The 20,472-nt window shown below is 51.3% G+C and overlaps 1 protein-coding gene across 1 annotated transcript; it reads right to left on the bottom strand.

Annotated features, from left to right (window-relative positions):
• Positions 1-3,905: 3,905 nt before the first annotated feature.
• On the bottom strand, positions 3,906-19,312 carry CTSD (cathepsin D). Its single transcript, XM_032690593.1, has 9 exons — positions 18,944-19,312; positions 18,320-18,473; positions 15,904-16,027; positions 14,192-14,310; positions 10,416-10,615; positions 9,136-9,258; positions 7,811-7,955; positions 6,719-6,817; positions 3,906-6,050 (listed from the first exon to the last, which is right to left on the bottom strand). Exons 1-9 carry the CDS (start codon positions 19,003-19,005, stop codon positions 5,889-5,891), a joined length of 1,188 nt encoding a protein of 395 aa, XP_032546484.1. The 5' UTR covers positions 19,006-19,312; the 3' UTR covers positions 3,906-5,888.
• Positions 19,313-20,472: the final 1,160 nt, after the last annotated feature.

Here is a 20,472-nt window from a genome sequence, read left to right as displayed (position 1 = left end):
GGGTAAAATAAAAGTTTGTGTGAGCAGAAACTGCAGGGGAAGGGAAATCCTCTGGAAATGCCTTAAGCCTACCCACAAAGTGCTGAGCTAAGAAATAAGGATGGTAATTCACTTGGCTGTTCACAGGCAGGTTTAGCACCAGCATAGGGGCACCCATCCCGTGCTCATCCCTGTGGGTTGGTATGAGGGGGGGGAACTTCTTGTGCATCCACAGCTCTCTGAGGCTGGAGGGCGTTCTGTTTCCACAAGACCAGTTTATCCTTCTGAAGGTGCCCACATTAGTTAAAACAAGTTCAGAATTTATTGCTGCTGGAGTGGCATTGGGTTCTGCTAAAGTGAAAATGGTTTTATTAGGGCTACAACTGCCTGTGATGAGATTCAGGACTCTCTCCAAGAAGCTGCTGAGAAACAGAAACAGTGCTGGGGTGAAAGCAATGTTCCTGTGGGATTAGGAGGTTTGCAGGAGAGGCAGAGCCATAGGCAGCTGTCGTCAGCTTTTCTGGATGACTTGGACAAACCCAGGCAACCTGCAACTGTGCAGAGTATCCTTCCTGCAGGCTCAGGAGGAACAATGAAACCCCTTGGATGCAGACTGCTGCCTTCCATGGGAGCTACTGAGGAGTCTGCTGTTCATTTGTCTGGGGAAAGTTGTGTAGGTAGAGCTTCTCCTCTTAATGTCAGGCTGAGATGGAGGGTGAGCAGAGAAAAAGGTCAAAGGGGGTCTGGAGCAGGCAAGAGGAGGCAGCAGGGTGGTGTAGAGGAATGTGAGATCAACAGAAGTGGACACATTCTCTGGTATGAACAAGACTGAAAGGTCAGGGAGGCTGGACAGCTGCTTTTTCTCTTCTCTGGGTACCAGGTCATCCCTACAGTTTGCAGAGCACTTTTTGGTCTTTGGGTGGGTGATTCATCATCTTTCTCCATGTCAACTGCAAGCGGTGAGAGGTTTATTATGTGAATCAAAACAGCATATAGGCAGCATCACCAGTTCAAAAACCATTCATGTGACCCTTCAAAATTAGGAAACTGGAATAAAAAATAATGACACAAGGAATAAACCCCCACAACATTCTGTATTATTTTAACCCTCCTTCAATTTTCTGGGGCCTTTAAAGGTAATACATGCAAGTCCTCAACCATATGGTCTAGGACTACTTTTCTTTCAAATAAAAGGTGACGTGAGTATGAATAATTGCCTGCATTACTGTGGCATCAAGGCTGGCATCCCCTTGTGCTAAGCACAGGACAAACAGAACGGAAAGATGTTTCCTGCCCCAAAGCAATTCTCCTGTAATCGTGTTACAGACGTGTCGGCTGTAGCATAACCAAGCACTGTAAGACCCGTGAGAAAGTCTTCCATCTCAAATCCTACTCAAGTGCTTCAGAAAACCATTAGCAGAACCTGACCCTGGTTGTTTCTTTTCCACAGCCTCCTGAATTACCCCTATAAAATTCCTCAATAGGTTGATAAGTTCCATAAGAAGTAAGGGGGCCTGAGACTCAGAGGGGTAAATCTCATCTTCTCACTCTCCCTTGATCTCTGTCTCCTGTTCTCTGAGCTTTCAGTCTGCACTCTGCTTCTCTTCCCTCCCAAAGAAACCTAAAAATAAATAAATCCAAGAAAGAGCGGAAAAAGGAAAAGCCACCAAAACAACGTGCTTAGTCATTCATGATGAATAAAAATAGTTTCCCAAATGAACAAATTGCTGAGCCAACCAGATGAACAAGTCAACTTCATAAACAAGGTTCTCGTGTTAGTGGGCTTTTGGTAAAGCCCTGAGCAGAGTTGCTTGGAGAAGGATCAGGCTCATGAAGACAGCCCTGAGGGTCAGGCCAAGCATCCTGCTACTCAAGGGTATTTGTAATGAAAAATTTTATCTTCTTTGCATCAGTGGAGACATTTAATACAGAGTGAGTTATCAAATTGTCATGTGCACCAAGTTCTGCAGAGATGGTGCAGTAAATGGGGGTGGGGCTGGTGTAAACCTGAGGATTTGCTGGCCAAGATACTGTGGGGCTGCATGCAGGCTGCTCCTGGGGTGGGGTGTGCTCTGCTCCCTGCTGAAAAAACATGGGTGGGCAATTCTGGCTCTTGGCTTCTCCAGCTCTTGGCCAAGATCAAGCCTGTGATTGTTCCCAGTGAGATGTAATGCTCAGTACCCACAATATGACTGAAGGCTTAGACACAATCCCCCCAGCGCCCAGAAACAGCGCCCTTGTATTCCTGTCAATAAATATTTGGCAGCGGATGACTTGTTCTCCCCTTGGGCTATTGAAGAACGGTGGGCTGCATGATTGGTTTTCAGGACCTAGCTAGCCCTTTTGGGTTAAATCCATCTCTTTAACGCAGGAGAACAGCTGATTTGGGTATTTAGGCATCCTAGGGGAACAGAGGCTCAGGATGTGCTCGTGGGGAAATCAGCTAAGCTCTCTGTTGCTTAGATCTGTGCTCAGAAGATGGGATGGGACTTGGCTGCATCATCTTGCTTATGTAGATGATGCTTTTTTCAAAGTAGGGATTAGCTCTTATCTTCCACCTGGCACATGGGGCCTTTATTCTGCATCACAGTCTCCAGCTCCCATACAGCAGTGCTAGGACTAAAAATTACACAGCCAGGCAAGAAGGGTGGATTTTTCCAGCACTGGGAAAAAACCCCCATACCATGTTTGTCATCACTGGGTTCTGGGACTTCTCCAGATTTTACACCTTTTTAGGCCAGATTTAGAAACTGAAGATCTACTTTGGCTGCTACAGGACCACTCTACATCCCAAGTCAAGCAGGAGCTTGTTCTAACTGGCCCAGAGGACCAGGGGACAGCCTGAGTTCCCTGTTGGTGGACTACCCTTGGCAGTGCTCAGCTAGGGAGGTGAGGCCCCAGAAGGCCATAGGCTAGGAAGGATGCTAGAAGTGCCTGCTGCCCTGGTGGCGCTGGGTCAGGCAGGTGACACTGTTATGTCACCCTGCAAAGGCTGGGTTATGTTTTAATCCACTGAACAAGACAAATCCAACAGGCTCCCAGCATGTTCCCTTATCAGAGAGAAGGGAAGGAGCCCTTCTGAAACGTGCATGAGTCCACTCAAGTGGGAGACCAGATGTCCAAGAACAAAGGTTGGGGAGACACAGTCTCTGGACACTGACAAAGAGACAGGCATCTCAAACTGCTTAATGAAAGACCACTCTCAGAGTTAAGGGGGGAAATACTGTTATTTTATTTTCAATTTTCTATGAAGAGACAGTAATTCTGACAGCAAATTAATTTAAAAAAAAACCCAGTCACACGATTACAGAGTTTGGTTTAAAAATGCAAATAAAAGAACAAGGGGAGGAGACCCACTCAGGAAACACTGCAGTGAACTGGTCCTCCAGCCTATCCTGTCACTCAGGGCATCGCTCTGGGTCACGCTCTTTCCCCAGGCAGCAGCCTCCTGCCTGCCTGCCGACCGCCACCAGCCCAGCCTGGAGTCACCGCAGAGGTACGATACAGACGGCCTAAGGCACCGCACACCCAGCACAGCCGCGGCCCAATGGCTGGGTCTGGGGCTGTGCTGCACATCCTGCTTAAATCTGATGCTGCAGACATTCAAAACCCACTGCCAGGTCCACGTCAAGCGTCCCCCTCACATCAGGTCTGATCAGCAGGTACCTGAGAGGCCATCTTGCCACACCAAAGAAATCCTGCAGCTGGGTAGCATGACTTGGAGAAGCTTTGGGCAGTTAACTGGTGAGAAACTGAGAATCTCTGGAGAGATGCTGAGTATCTGCTGATTTTGGAGTACCTATTGAAGATTATTTTTTTTTCTTTTGGTAACATGCTACTGTTCTCTGGCCAGTCTGCAACAGACGTGCTTTGGTGTTCAGACACAGGGTTCCAGATGAAGATTATGACCAGGCAGAAAAAAAAACTTTGGGAGCAGCATTTGTCACATCTGGGGATACAGGGGACAATGTCCTAAGTGTGCCCATGTCTGTCCCAGTCTCCATGTCAAATGCCTCCAAGGCAAGGCATAGTTATAATGCCAAACTTATCAGCTGCAGCACACAGGGACAGGGGACCTGCAGGATCTGTGCTCCCACCACTCACCTCAGGACTTCCTCCCCACCTGTGCCTCTGATGCTTATGGTGAATTCAGTACTGGGGATGATGTATATGCACTTCACCAAGCAAAACCATCTATTCACTCACTGCCCAAAGACCTTTCTTGGAAAATTCCTTGGTCCCACCAGTACCGCTGGCAGGATTATCAGTGAATTTTGGGTAGTCAGGATTTTGCTGTCTGTTTAGCCTTGTCTGGGGTCATGGCTTTTGCTGATCTGGTCCTGTTGCCACTCTCAGCTTTGCCCCTCACCTGCTGCCACTCCCTAACTTTAGGACCTGATCCAGCACACTGGGAAAATGAAGAGAGCCTTTTATTCCTAGCACAGGGGCTGGGATTCTTGGCAGGCTCTTTTCTGCTTCCCGGTACTGCTTAGAACTCACTTTATCATCCTCCCAGCTTCACCAGTGTTTGCCTACTGACGCCAGCCCAGTGAAGCAAGTAGCTCCATAAGTGCAGGTCTCAGCTCTCTGGGAGGATCTGTGACCACAGCTAAATCAGCTACAACCTCTCCAAAGCAGGATTGTGCCTCACTCCATCTGCAACACAGGGTGGACATGAACAGAACTCACTAGCACTAGTAAAGCAGAAAGCAGGTACAGAGGGTGTTAAAAGCGAATCCAAGTGCAGCAGCTGCCACAGCACGCTCCTGCCCAGGAGCCTTGCTGGCTCTGCCAGCTGTCTCTTGGGTTTTGTGCAGTTTGAAAACACTGTGAATCATGTTTCCAAAAGTTCTTACGTGACTGACAAACAGGTACGGATTTTATCAGTATGATTTCAGCTTGTAGGTCACTTAGTTGCTTTAGGAAACATTATTCTCAACTCACTGGTTGTGGATGACACTAGGAAGAATTGCTTTTTGGGGAACCTGGGAGAAGTTCACTGAACTTCAGAGAACTTGTGTCACATAACTTTGCTCAGCAGAAGGCTGAATTCATGGCCCTGAATTCAAATAACCTCTATTAAAACCTATCTTGACCCCCTTAATAATCACACTGCCCAGAAAGTCCCACTGGCTAGAGATCCCCTACAAATCCTTGCCCCGTTAGGTCAGGCACATGGACACTATGCCTGCCAGCTCTCTCACTAGTGCCATCCATAAACAAAACACACCACAAGAGCTCTTGGGCTCTGAAACTCATCCCTTGGGCACACTACCATGATTCCCCCATTGCTCCAGCCCAGGACATGCTCTCCTAAGACCAAGCCAGCACAAACCCTTGAGAAATGACCTACTGGTCACTGCCTCAACTTGTTGGGGAGGGGTCATAAAGACAGATTCTCCCCCATCGTCCACTCCCCCACTTCATGAGTGAAAAAACAAGAAATAATGTGCTGTACAGCTTTCCCTATCCCTCTCCCCCAGCACAGAAGCTCAAACCCAAGAGCAGCAGCACAGCCTCTCTGCAGGAACAGAGGTACCAGGGGCTGGCTCCAGCTAGCTGCCTCTCCCCAAGGAAAGACACCAGTGCTGGGAGAGGTGAGAGGGCCTCACTCAGCTCTGAGAATCATTCTGAAAAAGAACTACTGGAAGACCTAGCAGTAAAGCAAGGGACTACTCCAGTTGGAGTTGTCAGCTAGAGACCTCTCAGCACCACTTACTCAATGGAGTGGAAAAAGTAGCTAGCAGGGCACTAATGACTATTTTCCATGTAATTTTAAATCTAGTTCCATTTCTTTTTTTTTTTTCCCATTCTACTCACTGGGTTTCTAATACTGGTAACCTTTCTCTACAGCTCCCATGTGTGTGTGTGTAAGTGTGTGTGTGGCAGAGGCAGTGGGGGTCATGTGTTTAGGCACTTTTGGCAAAGCCAACAGAGTTGTTATCACGGTCAAAGGCAGTGTAGTAGGGACCAATGAAGACATCTCCCAGAATCCAGAGTGGGCCCCCAGGGGGTGGGATGTCCAGGCCTGAAAAGCCACTCATGCATATGGTCTGTCCTCCTGAAGAAACCTAGATAGAAGAGCGAGAGCTTCAATCTGAGCAGGCCGTTCCCTTCCCTCAACCTTGCAGGTTTGGCAAGAACACCTGCAAGGATGGCTTCACTTCAGCCTCTCCCAGTCTGAGATCCAAGATTGCAAAAGTAACTCCCAGCCCGCTGCTCCTATGGCTCCAAACCCAGCTCTCCCTCCCTTAAGCACTAAAGCATCGAGTAAAGCTGCATGTGACCATAAACCTCCCAGCCCACACAGCTCTGAATTAGAGACATTGGTCAAAGTGTCCACAAGATGGTCCTTTCAAGTTGATTCTGATGGCTTAAACAACAGGCTGGTGACCTCTGCTATGACAAGACTGGCCTCATAGCACCACAATCCAGCAGGAAAGAGCTAAATGTTTGTATAAGGTGATGCAACAGCTTGCCACCCCTTCCTCTCCCATCCTACTATCCCTCATGAGAATTATGCATGGGGTCTCATCCCTGAGAGACTTCGGTGAGGTTGCCTGGGTCCATCATCTGTGCCACCACCCCGACACACCAATCTTTCAGACTTTTTCCCAAGGACCAGAACTGCTTTGGCTGCTCTTGTGTTTTGGATTTCATGGCTGAGGTTTGAGCAGCAGAGGCAAAAGTTAGGCCTTGGGGGAGAAACATAAGTCTGGCAAAAGCTGCCTGGACATACCTGGAGGATATACTGCTCTCCTGTGAGATTGTAGGGCTTCCCTCCTAGTGTTATAGTGATGACAGGCAGTGTTGGCACTTTATCACAGGGGACCAGGTACTGAAATGGCAACAGTAGAGGCTTTAGATGGGAGCTCCTATGCTCTCTCAGGAAAGGGCACAGTCTTTCTTGGGCACAATCATCTCTTTGCTGTGGCTTTCCCCAAACCCAGCTCATCTCAGGGTACAGGAGAAGCTTGAGCTGGGTTAAGTAGGCTGCTCCTTGCCTAGGGCTGCAAGCTGAGGGGCCAGAGGACTTTATGGATAGAGATGGAGCCAAAGAATTTTGGATTCAGCTTTTGGCTCTGCTGAGCCCCAGGGTGCAACAGCCGATGTGGCACAGCTGGGGGTCTTCACCACAGGAGAGGCAGCTGTGGCTCAATACAGCCTACAGACATACACAGGGACTCAAGATGTAATGAACAGATAAAGCCAGTTCCATTAACACTGGCAAGTCTTGGGGATGATGGCAGGCCTAAGCCAGCTGTTGCTGCAGCATGGGGTCTCTGACACTGCAGAAATGCCTTACAAGTGCTCATGGCTCTGTGATTTGGGAGGGGTTTCAGAGCAGGGCATTTTTTCTAGAGGGCCTTTATAATCCATGTTCTTCCACAATTTCAGGGAGGAGAGACAACCTTGTGAGATTAGCTCTGATGGTTAAAAACTTCACAGCAAAGGGTTGTCATTTGCAGTAAATATACTTGTATTAAAGCGTCTCTGGACTCACATTAATGTGAATCCTTGGCCTTGGCTGCAACTCAGACCCCTTCTCTTCCACCTCCCAGAGATGGGTGGCAGAGGTGACCCAAAGTCTCTGAAAGTTCATGGGACCCGGGCCTTCTACCATGAGCATGAGCAGGGTGGTGAATGGTACCCAGGGTCAAAAGATGAAGGAGTCCCTGCTGTGCCAGAGACTTTTCCAGGAGCACAGGCTGGGAATGGAGATCAAAGGGAGCAGAAGACTTGCATCTCAACAAGCAACTGGGTTCAAAGTAGGGTATAAGAACAGATGCTATGGTGGCCATAGATACCTACATTGTCAGCCTGGCCTCACCTCGCCTTTGATGAGTGGTTTTGCACCGATGGCTTTCTGTATCTGCTTCACTTCTGTTTTAGGGCCAGTGATGAGTGAGGTTCCTGTGTCCACAATGGCCTCGCAGCCTCCGTCGCACACAGTTGTCTCGTTGCCAACCTGCACCCTGGGGAGAGATGCCCAGGCAGAAGACAATCCTTAGAGGCCTCCCACTGAAGGCTGCAGGAAGCAGCAGGCAAAGAGTTGATGGCTGAGCCCAGGAAGTACACAGGCACACAAGGAAGACCTGACAGACACCCAGGAAGGACAGATGCCCAGAAATACTGATGCAGCACCAACTCAGTACACTGACCCTCTGGCTCCCTGTCATTCCCTCATGATTGAGCAGGTGCCTTGAGGTGTTGCTGCATTTCTGCAGAGAGTCTGGACCACTTCCTGCGCACCATGCCTGCTACCCACACTCCAGAACAAGCACCGCAGCTGATGGACAAGGGAGCGAGCTAAGGTCAATGCATTATGGACTTGTATGGCTTGTGCTACTGCAAAAACCAAAGGGTTAAAGGGGTGGTGCAACAACTGTGGGCAAGGGAAGGGCTCCTGTACAAAGAAGAGGCATGACAGGAGCTGCTTGGCTTCCTCACCCACATCACATTTCACAGCAGTGCAGACAAACAAAGCCTTCCAGCCAAGGGTCTGCCACACTTTGCCAACGCAGCAGGGCTGGGGGAAAATGAGAACTAAAACCCTGCACTGGGGAGGGATGCGATTCCCAGCAAAAAGGACACACTCTGATCACAGGCCACTTTTAAGTTCCCATCACGTGGGAAAGCTCAGAATAGACCGCGAGGCTGGCGGACGGCAGCTCAGCCTGCTCTCCTCCCCTCTGCCTCCAACAATGCGCGCTGATTGCTGCGCCGTGCCCTTCAGTCAAGGGCTGGCTTCCTGCGGCCTCATCCTGCTCCTCTGGAGCTGTCTGCAAGTGAGCCAGGCAGCTCAGGCCTTGCTAAGAGCTGAGCAAAACTGGGGTTTAACACATGAGGTTTGCCCCGCCTGCAAGGAGGACACACTGGTGTTTTTCCCCCACTTTGCAGGGACGCAGTAGGTGTTTTTAAGGGTCAAGCCATAAAAAAAAAAAGGAACAGATTTTGCAGAACACTTCCTTATGGCTTCTGCCTCTCCTCCCAGCGACAAACAACCCAGGTTGGGATTTTAATCTGCTTTTTTTGGTGTGGATGTGTTGCAGGGATAGAGATGATTCCTTTTGGGGGGATCTCAGCCCCACCCCAGGCATGTGCTGTCTGCACACGTGACCCCATGAATGTAGTCTGGTGGAGAGGGGAACTTACGAGTCCATGTGGATCTGCCAGTAAGCCTTGCGCGTGACATTCATCCAGTTGAACTCGCCGGTGTAATACTTGGGATCGGTCCCTCCCAGGAGCAGCTCACCACCGGGCTGAGCAGTGGGATCTCTGAAAAACAACACCCAAATTTGTGAACATCAGGGGTAGGGTGAGAAAACCCCCCTTAACGTGACTCCAGAATACATGCTGGGATGCTTGGGAGTGAAGCACAGCCTTAGCAGCATTGGAGATGGACAACTTACATTGAGCTGTGTTATGTCAACAGAAGGACAGATACTGTGAGATAGACTGGCCTGGGGAAATGGGAATATTTTGGTCCAAAGCATCCTGAAGCTTTTCCCTTAGTGCTTTCTCACAGACACCTGACAAAACTCGTGGCAGAGAAGGGGGATGGCAAAGGGAAATTGAGCACTGACACAAGGATCCCCCAAATATCTGCTTGTAAAAAGTGCCTGTGCAGGGCTGGACAAGGCTGATGCAGGGTTAGGTTATCTGCACTTGACACTGTGCCAACCAGCAGCCTTGGAGTGAATTCTCAAGGTTACCATCAGATAGAAGCTCACTGCCAAGCAGATGGGAAGAAATATGGTGATGGGGGAGGGCTGGTGCTTGAACAGCCAGCAGCAGCTCTCTCTGCCCTCCCCACTCCTGACGTGCTACTTTTTGAGCTGAAGTAGTTCAGAGTCCCTGCTGCAGTGACAGGAGGGTGATGGGGTGTCCTGGGGGGAGCAGCAGTGGGTGGGAAGGTGCTAAAAGCTGCAGATTATTTCCCAGGGGGTGAGAGAGAACATTAGCCCCATCGTAAGTGAAGACTGGTGGGGGGCACACTTGCCTGGGGGGTGGCCATGTGGTTTAGGGATTTTGGCAGCAGACTGGGGCAGTCTTTACCCCTCTAAAGGGGACTGCACAAGCAGCGTGCAATTTCATGATCACAGTCCTGTTTATTTTTTTTTCTCTTCCCTCTGGAATCATCCTTTCTCTTCATCTGTTAAAAAAACTGGTTGCAGATCTACCCAGCTTTTTATCAGTAAAATAGCTGCATTTCTACTTCCCTTCTTGTTACTCCAAAGCAGTAAACAGAAGATATTTTGGCCTGACTGCTCCTGCAAGCAGAACTTGCTGAAGCTTACCCAACTGGGAAGTGCTGGCCAGAGTGTAAAATAGATGACAAGAGGTACTATTGGGAGACAGAAAAGCCCTCTTGGCTTGCCCTCACAATGAGAGGGCAAGTGGAGTACTGCCAAATCCACCAAATCCAACACTACCTGTTCAGGTAGAAAGAGAATATATTTTTCTCGATCAGCCTCTGTTGCATGATGTTATCAAAGAAAGGGACAACCTGGTCCACAGAGATCCTTGGGAATGCCATGCCCAGGATGCCGTCAAACTTGGCAGCGATGAATGTCATGCCTGGCTGCTTCACGGCCTCCCCAAAGACCTGATGCTTGATTTTCAAGTTACCGAGCTGCAGAGAGATGGGGAAGGAAGGGAAAAGCAGACTGTAAAGAAAACTGACACAGGGGACCAGGGTGGTAATGGTATCTCACTGAACACAGGCTGTAGTGTGCCCCTCAGTGTGCTGCCACACTCCTGCCTGATTTCACCGTTGCGTTTGTAGGCAGCTGCCAAAACCAGATACCCCAGCACCACCCTTGTCAGGGGAAGAGACAGGCAACTCTGGCTGCACAGTGGAACCTCCTGAGTCCCTGCAAGGCTCAGCACACCTTTAAGGACAGGAGCTCCCTTTGCTCTTCGCCCACCTCACTCAGCCCTTTCAGCCTTTTCCTGGGTCCCAGCACTGGCCATGCCATTCTGCAGCTCCTCCTCTTTGCACAGAGGGACCCATATCGCTTTGTCCCCGCTACATCCCTTCCCCTATCACCTACTTCATCATTTCCTCCCAGTCTGAAAAGCTCTTGTGCTGCATCTTTAATCCTGTTCCCCACACTGGACATCTTCTAAGTCATCTCTGTATCCTGCCTCCTGGGGTGCTTCACCCATCAGCGGTTGGGAGCACAAATCCCTCTCACCTCTGCCCATAACCCCCATGATCTCCTCTACATAAGAAATATCCCCAGGATATTGCTGCATCTCTTGTAAGAGCCACCACCCTGCAGAGACCTCCCGTGGGAAGGGAGAAGACCAGCCAAGAAAGTGAGGTTGAGCCCGCAGCACAAAAATAGCAAGTGGAGTACCGAGAATTCAAAGGTCACCGCTTTTGCCAGCCATGAGAAGGACTGGCATTCCCCACTGGAAAGCTGAAACGCCTTGCAAGGGCAGATCCCCGGAAAGAAGATTGCAGAAAGCAGGACAGCTCTGCTGATGAGGAGCAGGACGCATCTGCTGGCTCCTGGCTCGAGCAGTTCAGGAGGTTTGTGAGTTTCTGGCTGACCACAGGCAATTTTAGCATCCATGCTAGGACAATTTCAGCCTCTCAGCCTGCAGCCGGCAGCCCTGTAGTGAACCAGGCTGGACTGACAAGCTGGCCTCTCCTACCTGATGGCAGATAACGATCCCTGTAAATTACTAATATACCCTCAGGGCTAGACACTGCAAGGCTGGGATGGCAGCGCTGCCTTTAATGGTATTGAAGGATTGCACTAGGAAAGGGTGATCGAGCCTTGCAAAAGCTGAAAGCCACAGGGCAGGATGTGGGGTGAAAGAGTACAGCAATGCATCCGCTCGCTGGCACGTGGCGAGTGCTCCAGTTGTTTGCTGCAGGTTTACAAAAGCCACCACTCGGCATGGCTGGTCCTGCAGCAGCTCAGAAAGTTCAATAAAGCTTCCACTTAAAAGAAAGTAAAATGCAATGGATTGATAACACTGAGCACCAGATTTGTTTGGGTATTGCCCTGCTTGCACATCCCAAGGGGGAGGCAGGTATCTGCCCAGTCATAGGGTCTCAGCAGACCCTGCCTGCGCTTGGTCCTCAGCAGGACAGAAACCCAAGACCATCTATAGCAGAGCGCTGCTGCCAGGTGACAGATCTTTGTCTCTGTCGCTCTCCTGGCTCTTGCCCAGACACAGAGCAATCGAAAATCATGATCAGTGGATGGCTGTGTAGTGGCTGCCCTCCAGGACTTTGCAGACAGGTGTTGGCACCCCACAGCTCATCTGACCTCCTTGTTAGGGGCCTCAGGCAGTGGGCAAGCGCTGGATGGCAAAGGCAGACTTATGAGGTGAGGGCCTCTGTGGCACAGCTTGGCACCAGGGCTCAGGGTGCAGAGGCACAGGGGAGAGGCAAGGAAGGGCGTCTTCTGTGTGGTGTATCTGCACTGCAGTCATGGGAGAGACCTCACGCCCCATGGCCAGCAAATTCCCTCTGCTGTCCTTGAAGGACATCTGAAAGTCAGGCTGTGATAAAGGGATGAGATGCCTGAGCAGCAGAGGCTGCCTGAACCTGCTGCTCTTGGGAGAGCAAGCAGCACTGGAGAGTGTAGTGCTACAGGGCATCACTCCTCCACAGAAGGAGAGAGGACATTTTATGCGAGCTCATCACCCTCTCAAAAAGAAATTCAGGACTGAGGGACTCTGGACTACCTGACAATCAACACCTTTTGGTGAGATATCTGGAGCCAAGTAGGTCACACTGAACACTATTTCCAATGCCTGTATTGCCAGACTGCACCTGACTGAGAGCTTGCCTATGGCATGCTGTGAATCAGAGGACACATCTTAGTGTCCAAGCTGAAGTTCCCCAACCGTCTGAGTTGCCCTTGCTCCTGCATATGACAAGCCTGACACTGCTCAGCTACACGTGGCAGGTTTCTCTTGTTTCTGCGCAGACAGAAACCAAGTACTACAAGCTGTGCTGTTTGCCAAGAGCCATCCCCACTTCCCAAACAAACTCAGGCACAAAATCCTCACTCTGAGCTGCCAGGAAGTGGAGAGCTAATTAGCAAGCAGGCATTAGGGTGACAATTACAAACCAAAAAAAGATAAAATGCTGCAATTTTCCTTCTGATTCACTTCAGCCCCTGCATTAAGCTGGAAAGTGCCTAAATCAGCCCACACTTTCTAAAGACAGTAAAGTTTGCTGTTTGCCTTGCTGCCTCTTTGGATGCATTGTAGAGCCAAAGGCTGGTGCTTCCAGGCTAGACTGAAATTTTCATGCTATAAGGATGGGCTAAAGAATGCACCTTGTCTGAGTCACACACCTTAGACTTCTCTTGGATATTTTTGATTCTGATGAAATTGGTAAGCCAATACTTTTCAGCTGAACCTACACAGAAATGTCCAAATCCCTAGATTTATGTGCTTAATTCAAAACTTCTGCTTTGTCTTTCCCCCCCTGCAAAGCAAACATATGCTCTTAACCCTGCCAGGAGACTGAGTAATCTGAGAGCACATGCACCACTGAGGTTCAGCAGCTGACAAACTCTTAGGAGCATCTGGACCTGGGAGGGAGAAAGCCATGAAAGGCACCTGCCCTTCACAAGACAGAAAGCTCAGCCTTTGCTCACTGAAAAGGAAACTCTGAGAAGCAACCACCAACAACCCAGCTAATTCAAGCTGGGGAACCTCCCCCCAGGGTGTTACCCAGCCTTTGCAAACATGAGCACCAGTTCTTGACGCGAGACTAGGATGGGGCAGTCAAGAGACAACTTCTGGCCTGTGTTTGGGAAGCTGCCCACGTGGACATCCAATAATGTGTGGATACTGTCCAGGAACAAGCTGGGCACCACCAGCAGCCTGTGCAGTGGTGCTGGCATGTGCTTGGGCTGAGAAGTTTCTACAGTCACAAGGAAGAGGGTTGGAGAGATGGCCAGAAACCATGTTTGCAGGGCACCATGCATGCAGTCTCTACTCCCAGCCTGCTGATCTGCAGATTAATACCTTCCCCCTTGTCTGCCTGCCATGGTCATTGTCACCTCCACAGTCATAATCACCATATCATTTCAAAGCACTTGGAAACACAGCACTGAAGCATGCTCTATATGAGCAGGACACTCAAGGAGGGAGACCTGTTGAAGTCAAACACCTTCAATACTCTACCGAATGGAGTCTGGGGCAGCTCGGGGCAAGGGCGGCTGTAACTCACCGTGACTACGTCCTCGCTGAGGAACCCAGTAAGGCTCCCTGTCCCATAGTGGATGGAAAATGCGGTGCCATTCTTCACGTAAGTGCTGGATTTAGAGGAGTCGTACTTGTGGTGCAGCACTGCAGTCAGGAAGGGGGACACAGGGGGACACACAGCATTAGTGCTCCTTGATACCTACAGTTCCCCGATACCTAACCCTACACCACCCGGCTTATCTGGACAAATGGACACTCAATGATGTGAAGGTGGGCCTGAACCCAGCATTTACCAAGCCCAGACTGCTTAACAAAGCATTTCCAGTGCCTGGGGAATTAGGTGGGCAGATCCAATTCAGGCTGTTAAATCGGATTTGGCCACTGGTTATTAAAAGCCTAGCAGTTATCTCGCTGGTGTGACAGGGTGCGTTAGCAGAGCAAAACATGTACCCCCCCATGTCCTGGAGAACTAGGGTGGCTTTAAATACAGTCTGCTCTGGGCATGAGCATTTTCTCCTCATGGACTTACCTGTTTGTTTTACTAAGACTACTTGAATTTTTTTTTTTTGTACAGAGAAAGCTCAAAATATTCTTTTATTTGCAGAGGAGAAGGGTTTTCCCCTAGTCTAAGCTGCTTTTCCTCTTGGATGGATTGGGAGCTGTAAGATGTCTGTGGTTTTATGGCCAGGCAGATTCCTCCTCCACAGACTCCTCCCAAGTCACGAGTTGGCCAGCACAGCTCCACAACTGCTTGCTGAGCAGAGCAGATGATGGCTGAGGACCAGATGAGCCGTACAGAAACCAACATTCTAGACGGGGCTTTCCCTGGCTAGACTGCCTGAGTCCCAGTTTGGTTCCCAGTCTGGCAGGACTCATAAAATGAGCCCTTTGTTCTGAGCACCTCACAAGCCACTGCCTTGAGAAACCTTCTCCCTGCTACACATCAGGAACCCCCAAGACAGACCAGGTCTGGACCTCCCTATCTGTGTCCTAAATCTCATTTCACACTTGCAAAAAGGAGATCTGTCTCCTCTCTGGGCACTACAGGGCCATAGAAGTCAAAATTTCCACCCTACTGCCAATGAGCACCGTGGAAAGCCTTTCATGGTCGCATCTGTTGACTCGACAGGTTTCTCCACTCTGCTTAAGCAGCACAGCTGGTGGCTTTTAAATGGCATTTTGCCATAGCCAGGTTTGACACCTTCAGCTGCGGAGGTTTATTGCATAGGAATGCCATAGAGCAAAAAAACTTGTAGTCCCTAAGATGTTCTCATCTCACTGTGCCTACCTGGCTCTTGTTAATTATAACTCCATAAACATGCATGCACATGCTCTGTGCAGCAATAAACCAGAAACTAGGACAGTTTGTATCAGATCTGGCAAGAGGCTGACTTAAAAAAAGTCAGCCTTGCGCAATGGGGTAACAGCAGCATTGGTCTATAATCTGGGGAGAAACATCACAACCTATGATGCTGCTCCTCTGCTGCAGTGCCAAGGCTGTTGGAGAAGATTTGGCCTGTGTGTGGATGACTTGGAAGGGGAAAAAAAAAACAGGAAGGGACTAATGAAGGATGGGTGCAGGAGGTTGGAATTGTGTTTCCAGTTCTAACCCTAAAGAGCCCATCAGCCTCTGGCAAGCCCTTTCACGTTGCTGCCTCAGTTTCTCCTCTTGCAAAACAAGGATCTGCATTTTGCAGGAAAGATGTTGAGCAGTTCTTGGCACCTGTAAACACTTACTGCAGGCGATGTCCATTATGGAACAGTGCACAGATGGCACCCAGAGGTTGGAGGAGCCAGTGTCAAAGATCACAGTGAAATTCTGAGGCGGGGTCCCGATGCCGATTTCGCCAAAATACTGGGCCTGCAAAGGAGGTGAAGGAAGCCATGAGCAGACAAAGCTGGCTAAAAGCAGGGATTAAAGACCAAAAATCTCTTAGGGTTGAATAGGGGATCAGCTTCTTATCTAGACACTGCCTGCCTCTTGTTTTTTGCACTGATGGGCTCCCAGCCTTTGTTCTCTGGAAGGGAGGCTCCCCTTCAGTGTTCACAACTCATTACAGTGGGTGTGAAAAGGATAAATCCGGGATGGGTGTGTGCGGGGGAGGACATTTGGGACACGGAGACAGGGAAGAAGAGAAGAGGGAAGGTCTGCAGGCTAGCATGAAGTTCACTATAAGGAAGAGAAAAAAGATGGAAGGAAGCCAAACAAAACACCTGCATTATTGAAAAGCTGAAACTGGCTGGGAAGCAGCTTTGCTGGTGGATTCACAAAGGAGCTGTGGGTTGCAGCGAGCAGCAGCTCTGCCCACCACAGGTGAGGTACAGCTGCTGGGGCTTTTGGCGCTTGCTGGTGAGTTCCCAGGGTGGGGAGGAATAAACAATTGCTCAGTCATGGGACCTGGAAGACTGGAGGAGTGGTGGGAGCAAAGGGCATCAACAGCGCCACCAGAAGTGCATTTAGGCCTTCAGGGTGAAAGTCTGGGAGATGTCCCTTTAGCACAGGTATTTGACGGATGCCCTGTGACTGCACCTCTGCTGGGACTGGAAAAAACCTGAATGGCTGAGCTGTTTGCAAGGCATCCCTCTACCTGCAGAGGACAGGATGAAGAGGGAATAACAGGCAGGTCCCCTTTTTGGGGCCTATTTTTATGGACCTATTTTATCCCAGTCCTACCGAATAGGCAGAGGGCTGTGTCGTGCCTGGTGAGCAGCTGGATCAGAGTCCTGGAGAGAAGGCTGCTAGTAAGGAAAGTCAGCCAGTAGCCTTTCCAAACCCCCCATGCACTTAATTAAGGTGCAGGGAGAAAACAGGATTATCAAAGCTGTTTACCTCCTGTGCACTTAGTTTGCAAGTAATTAACAATCCTTTGCAATTAGCCAAAACGGGGAGGTAGCACTTGTTTTTCAGTGTTTCTGTAATTATTGCTGGGGCTTGAAAATCAACCCCCCCGTACAGGGGCCCTGTACCTCACATACACAGACCCACGAAGGGTCCCAGGGCTAGCACGGAACATATGAGGCAGTCAAGGGCAGGTTGAGCCTTTTGTCCCAAGGGTTTCTCCAGCGGCGAAAGCCTTTTCAGCCAGGCCGGGAGGGACCCAAAGGTTCCTTATCTCCCACCACAGGTTGTGCTGGTGGCCCTATGACAAGGGAGAACAGAGTCCTTCCCTAATGCAGTCTGAGTTGTGGTTGCAAGAGACAACACCGTGACACAACCGCTAGCGCCCTGGCTTTCAACACCACCAACTGAAACAGCGGTGGCCCTTCCCAGCACAGGACAGTGCTGACTGGGTGACAAGAGCTCCTGGAGAAGGGAAGCAGGGGGAAATATCCTGAATTAATGCCCAGATATCTGGGGCTAGCTTTATTCTGACAGCCAGTGCTCACATCTTACTCTGCCAAGAGCGGTAAAGGTACCCAGTGAGGCACCCAGAAATAGTAAACCCCACACGTGTCTGGCAGCTGGGCAAGGGCAAACTTCACGCCCTTTATCTGGTTTTTCACCACCATGAAGGTCCCCTTGCTCCCTAAGTTGCTGAGAAGAAACTGGAGGTGCAGGGTGGCTTTTCCCAAGGCAGTGCAGAATATGAAGAATAGTGAGAGGAAGGGTCCTGCATCCCCAGTCCCGTAACAAGCTGGCTCCCAGTCTGAGCCTTCTTCCTCTACCCCGTGCTCACTCTTTTATGCCCCAACGCCTCAAGGCATGGAGTATGATTTTTATGCCCCTGTCTTGCCAAAATTATTACCCAAATGGGCTAGGAAGGACTGCAAGTGAGCAGGCCCCTATTTACAGTCGTTAATTACTGACAAAGGGGAAAGGAAATAGGTCACAAACTGAAATGCTCTTGCTTGGGTGGCAGAGGGTTGTTTGCTGTTGTCATTATTATTATAATTATTAGTATTAGTATTTTTGGTTTAGTAACGATGGGAAGTACCTTTTGACACCCATCCACTAAGCCATGGAGGTGCATGAATCTGTCCTATGAGACCAACATCTCTCCCTCCTTTACCTTCCCAGCTGTGGTGGGACAGTGAGGCTGGTAAGTCCCACCATGCCCTTGGGATGGGTACCCCCAGAAGTGACAGCTGCTGCCCAACACTGTGCTGGGGTCCACTGCAGTGAGGGGGTGGTTGGGAGGGGGTTGTTACTCACATCCATGTAGTTCTTCAAAATCTCTGGAGTGGGCTCCTTATGGGTGAAGCCCAGCTTGAACTTGAGGACCTGGGTGAGGGCATTCACATCTGGGATCTCGCTCCCCACCTCATTCAAAATCCGCCGCATGGAGGCGAACTTGGTCAGGGGGATCCTGTGTGGGGAAGGCAAACACCCACCTGTTAAACAGGTGTGTGTAAAGGCAGGGGGGCTCGTAGAGGGGGGGGGGGCAGCAGGGCTCCACTGAAAACAGGGGACATGCCAGCACGAGGTGGATGAGGTTTGGGCTCCTGCCAGCACCTCGGGCTAGACCCCCACGCTGCGCTGTGCTGAGTGCTTTTCCCAAAGCCAGGAGGAGTAGGGAGAAGAGAGGGGTGGGGGTGGCTGCCAAAGGTCACCAGGTGTAGCGGAAGCTGGAGCGAGGCCCCTCCATAAGCAGGGAGAGCTTCAGCCTTTAAACCCCCATCGGGGGGGGGGGGGTGTCCCAGACCTCCCCCGCACCGTGTGGGAGTGCTGCGAGAGAAGACCGCAGGCCAAGGCTGCAGCAGCACCGGGGGCGCCTGTCCCATGTCCCCCGCTCCACCCGGGCGGCTCAGCAGCCCCCGAGGAACCCCCATGCCTCACCTGATGAGGGCGGCGCAGGACCCGGCCAGGGCGAGCAGCAAGAGGAGGCCGCGGGGCCCCATGGCGGCAATGGCGCTGGCGGCGGCGGTGACGGGAGTCAGAGGCTGGAGGGTCCCGACGCTGAGAGGCCGCGACGCCGCTCCCGGGTCGCCGTCCCTGTTTTTGTAGGCACGGTGGCCCCTCTCCAGGGATTTCTCGAGTCAGCTGACGGTCTAAAATTGCAACGGGAGGCGTCACGTGAGGGCGGGCCGGGGCGGGGCGGGCCGGGGCGGGGAGTGGGACCGGGGGCACCGCCTCACGGCCCCCCCCGGGCTGACCCCCGGCGCCTCGGGCCGTGACTCAGCCCCCGCGAAACGGGAATAAACAGCATGAAATCAGTCACGAGGGGCCCGCCCGGCCAGGCGCGCTCCTTCTGCCCTGACTTTAACTTCCCCTTCTTGGGTGGTTTTCTGTTCTTTCCAGGTTTTCCGGCCTTTTTTCGCCTCCCCCGGAGAGTGGTGTGGGGGGACGCACTCCCCAGCCAGCAGCCCCCGAAGCCCCGCGGAGCGCAGGGCCCTCCCAAGCCGGGCATGGCGAGGCCTAGGCTGCTCTCGGACCTCGGTCACTCACCAGGGGGGTTTCATTCTGCACCTCCCGCCCCGGGGGGCCGTGGCAGCCCCCCCCAAGCCCCGTGCTTCTCCCTGGCCACAGGACACCTCCAGTTTGGGGGGACTCATCCCTCCGAGCTGGGGGTTTCTGGGGAAGATGGGCATATAACTTGGCCACAGCTTTTTTTTTTGGGTGGCGCTGGAGGGGTGCCAAGCCGTATGTGCCGCCCCACAAAATGCACTGTGGCAGTGCCAGGAGGGCACTGGCCACCAGCACGCTGCGGTCAATCCCCCGCTCCCCCATTTGCAGGGCTGAGCATCAGGGATCACTGGGATGGGCTTTTTGCCCCCACCGGGGTATCACGGCAAGGCTTACAGGTGCCATGGTGCTGGCTTGGGAGCCCGGTTTGCCCGGTTTGCCCCAACCGAGCTTTTACAGAGCCATGAGACCCACTGGAAAAACAATATAAACGAAACCGGATTTACAGACATTCTTCCTTCCAAGTCCTGAGGGCTAGGGGCGCTTTTTTTTTCTACTCCTGCTTGTGTGCAGTCTTGGGGACAGGAGAGCAGCAGCCTGTGGAATGAGCTGGGCACTGCTGGAGCGGGGGACCACTGGCTTCGTGGTCCCTGTCCCTCTCCCGTCACCTTCACGTTCATGCAACTTCTGGAAAATTGCTGGGTCACGTCGCTGGCACCTCACTTGCACCATCTCCTTCCCACACGCTGTCCCTGAGCCTTTTCCATCCACCCATGGCCTCACAAAGGATCCTTGCATCCCTGGGCCCATGCCTGCCACCCCCCAAGTGAGGTTCATGCCAATTGTTTTGAGGGGACATTTCTGCCCTGGGCTGTGTCTTCTCCCACTAGTTCTCCAAATTGCTATGCCTCAGCCAAGCTGGTGGGTATCAGGAATCCTGCTGCCTCCCCGTGGGGACATGG

This window comes from Chiroxiphia lanceolata, chromosome 6, assembly GCF_009829145.1.
Source record: "Chiroxiphia lanceolata isolate bChiLan1 chromosome 6, bChiLan1.pri, whole genome shotgun sequence".
Classification (NCBI taxonomy): Eukaryota; Metazoa; Chordata; class Aves; order Passeriformes; family Pipridae; genus Chiroxiphia; species Chiroxiphia lanceolata.
This window is presented reverse-complemented; position numbering and strand designations above follow the sequence as displayed.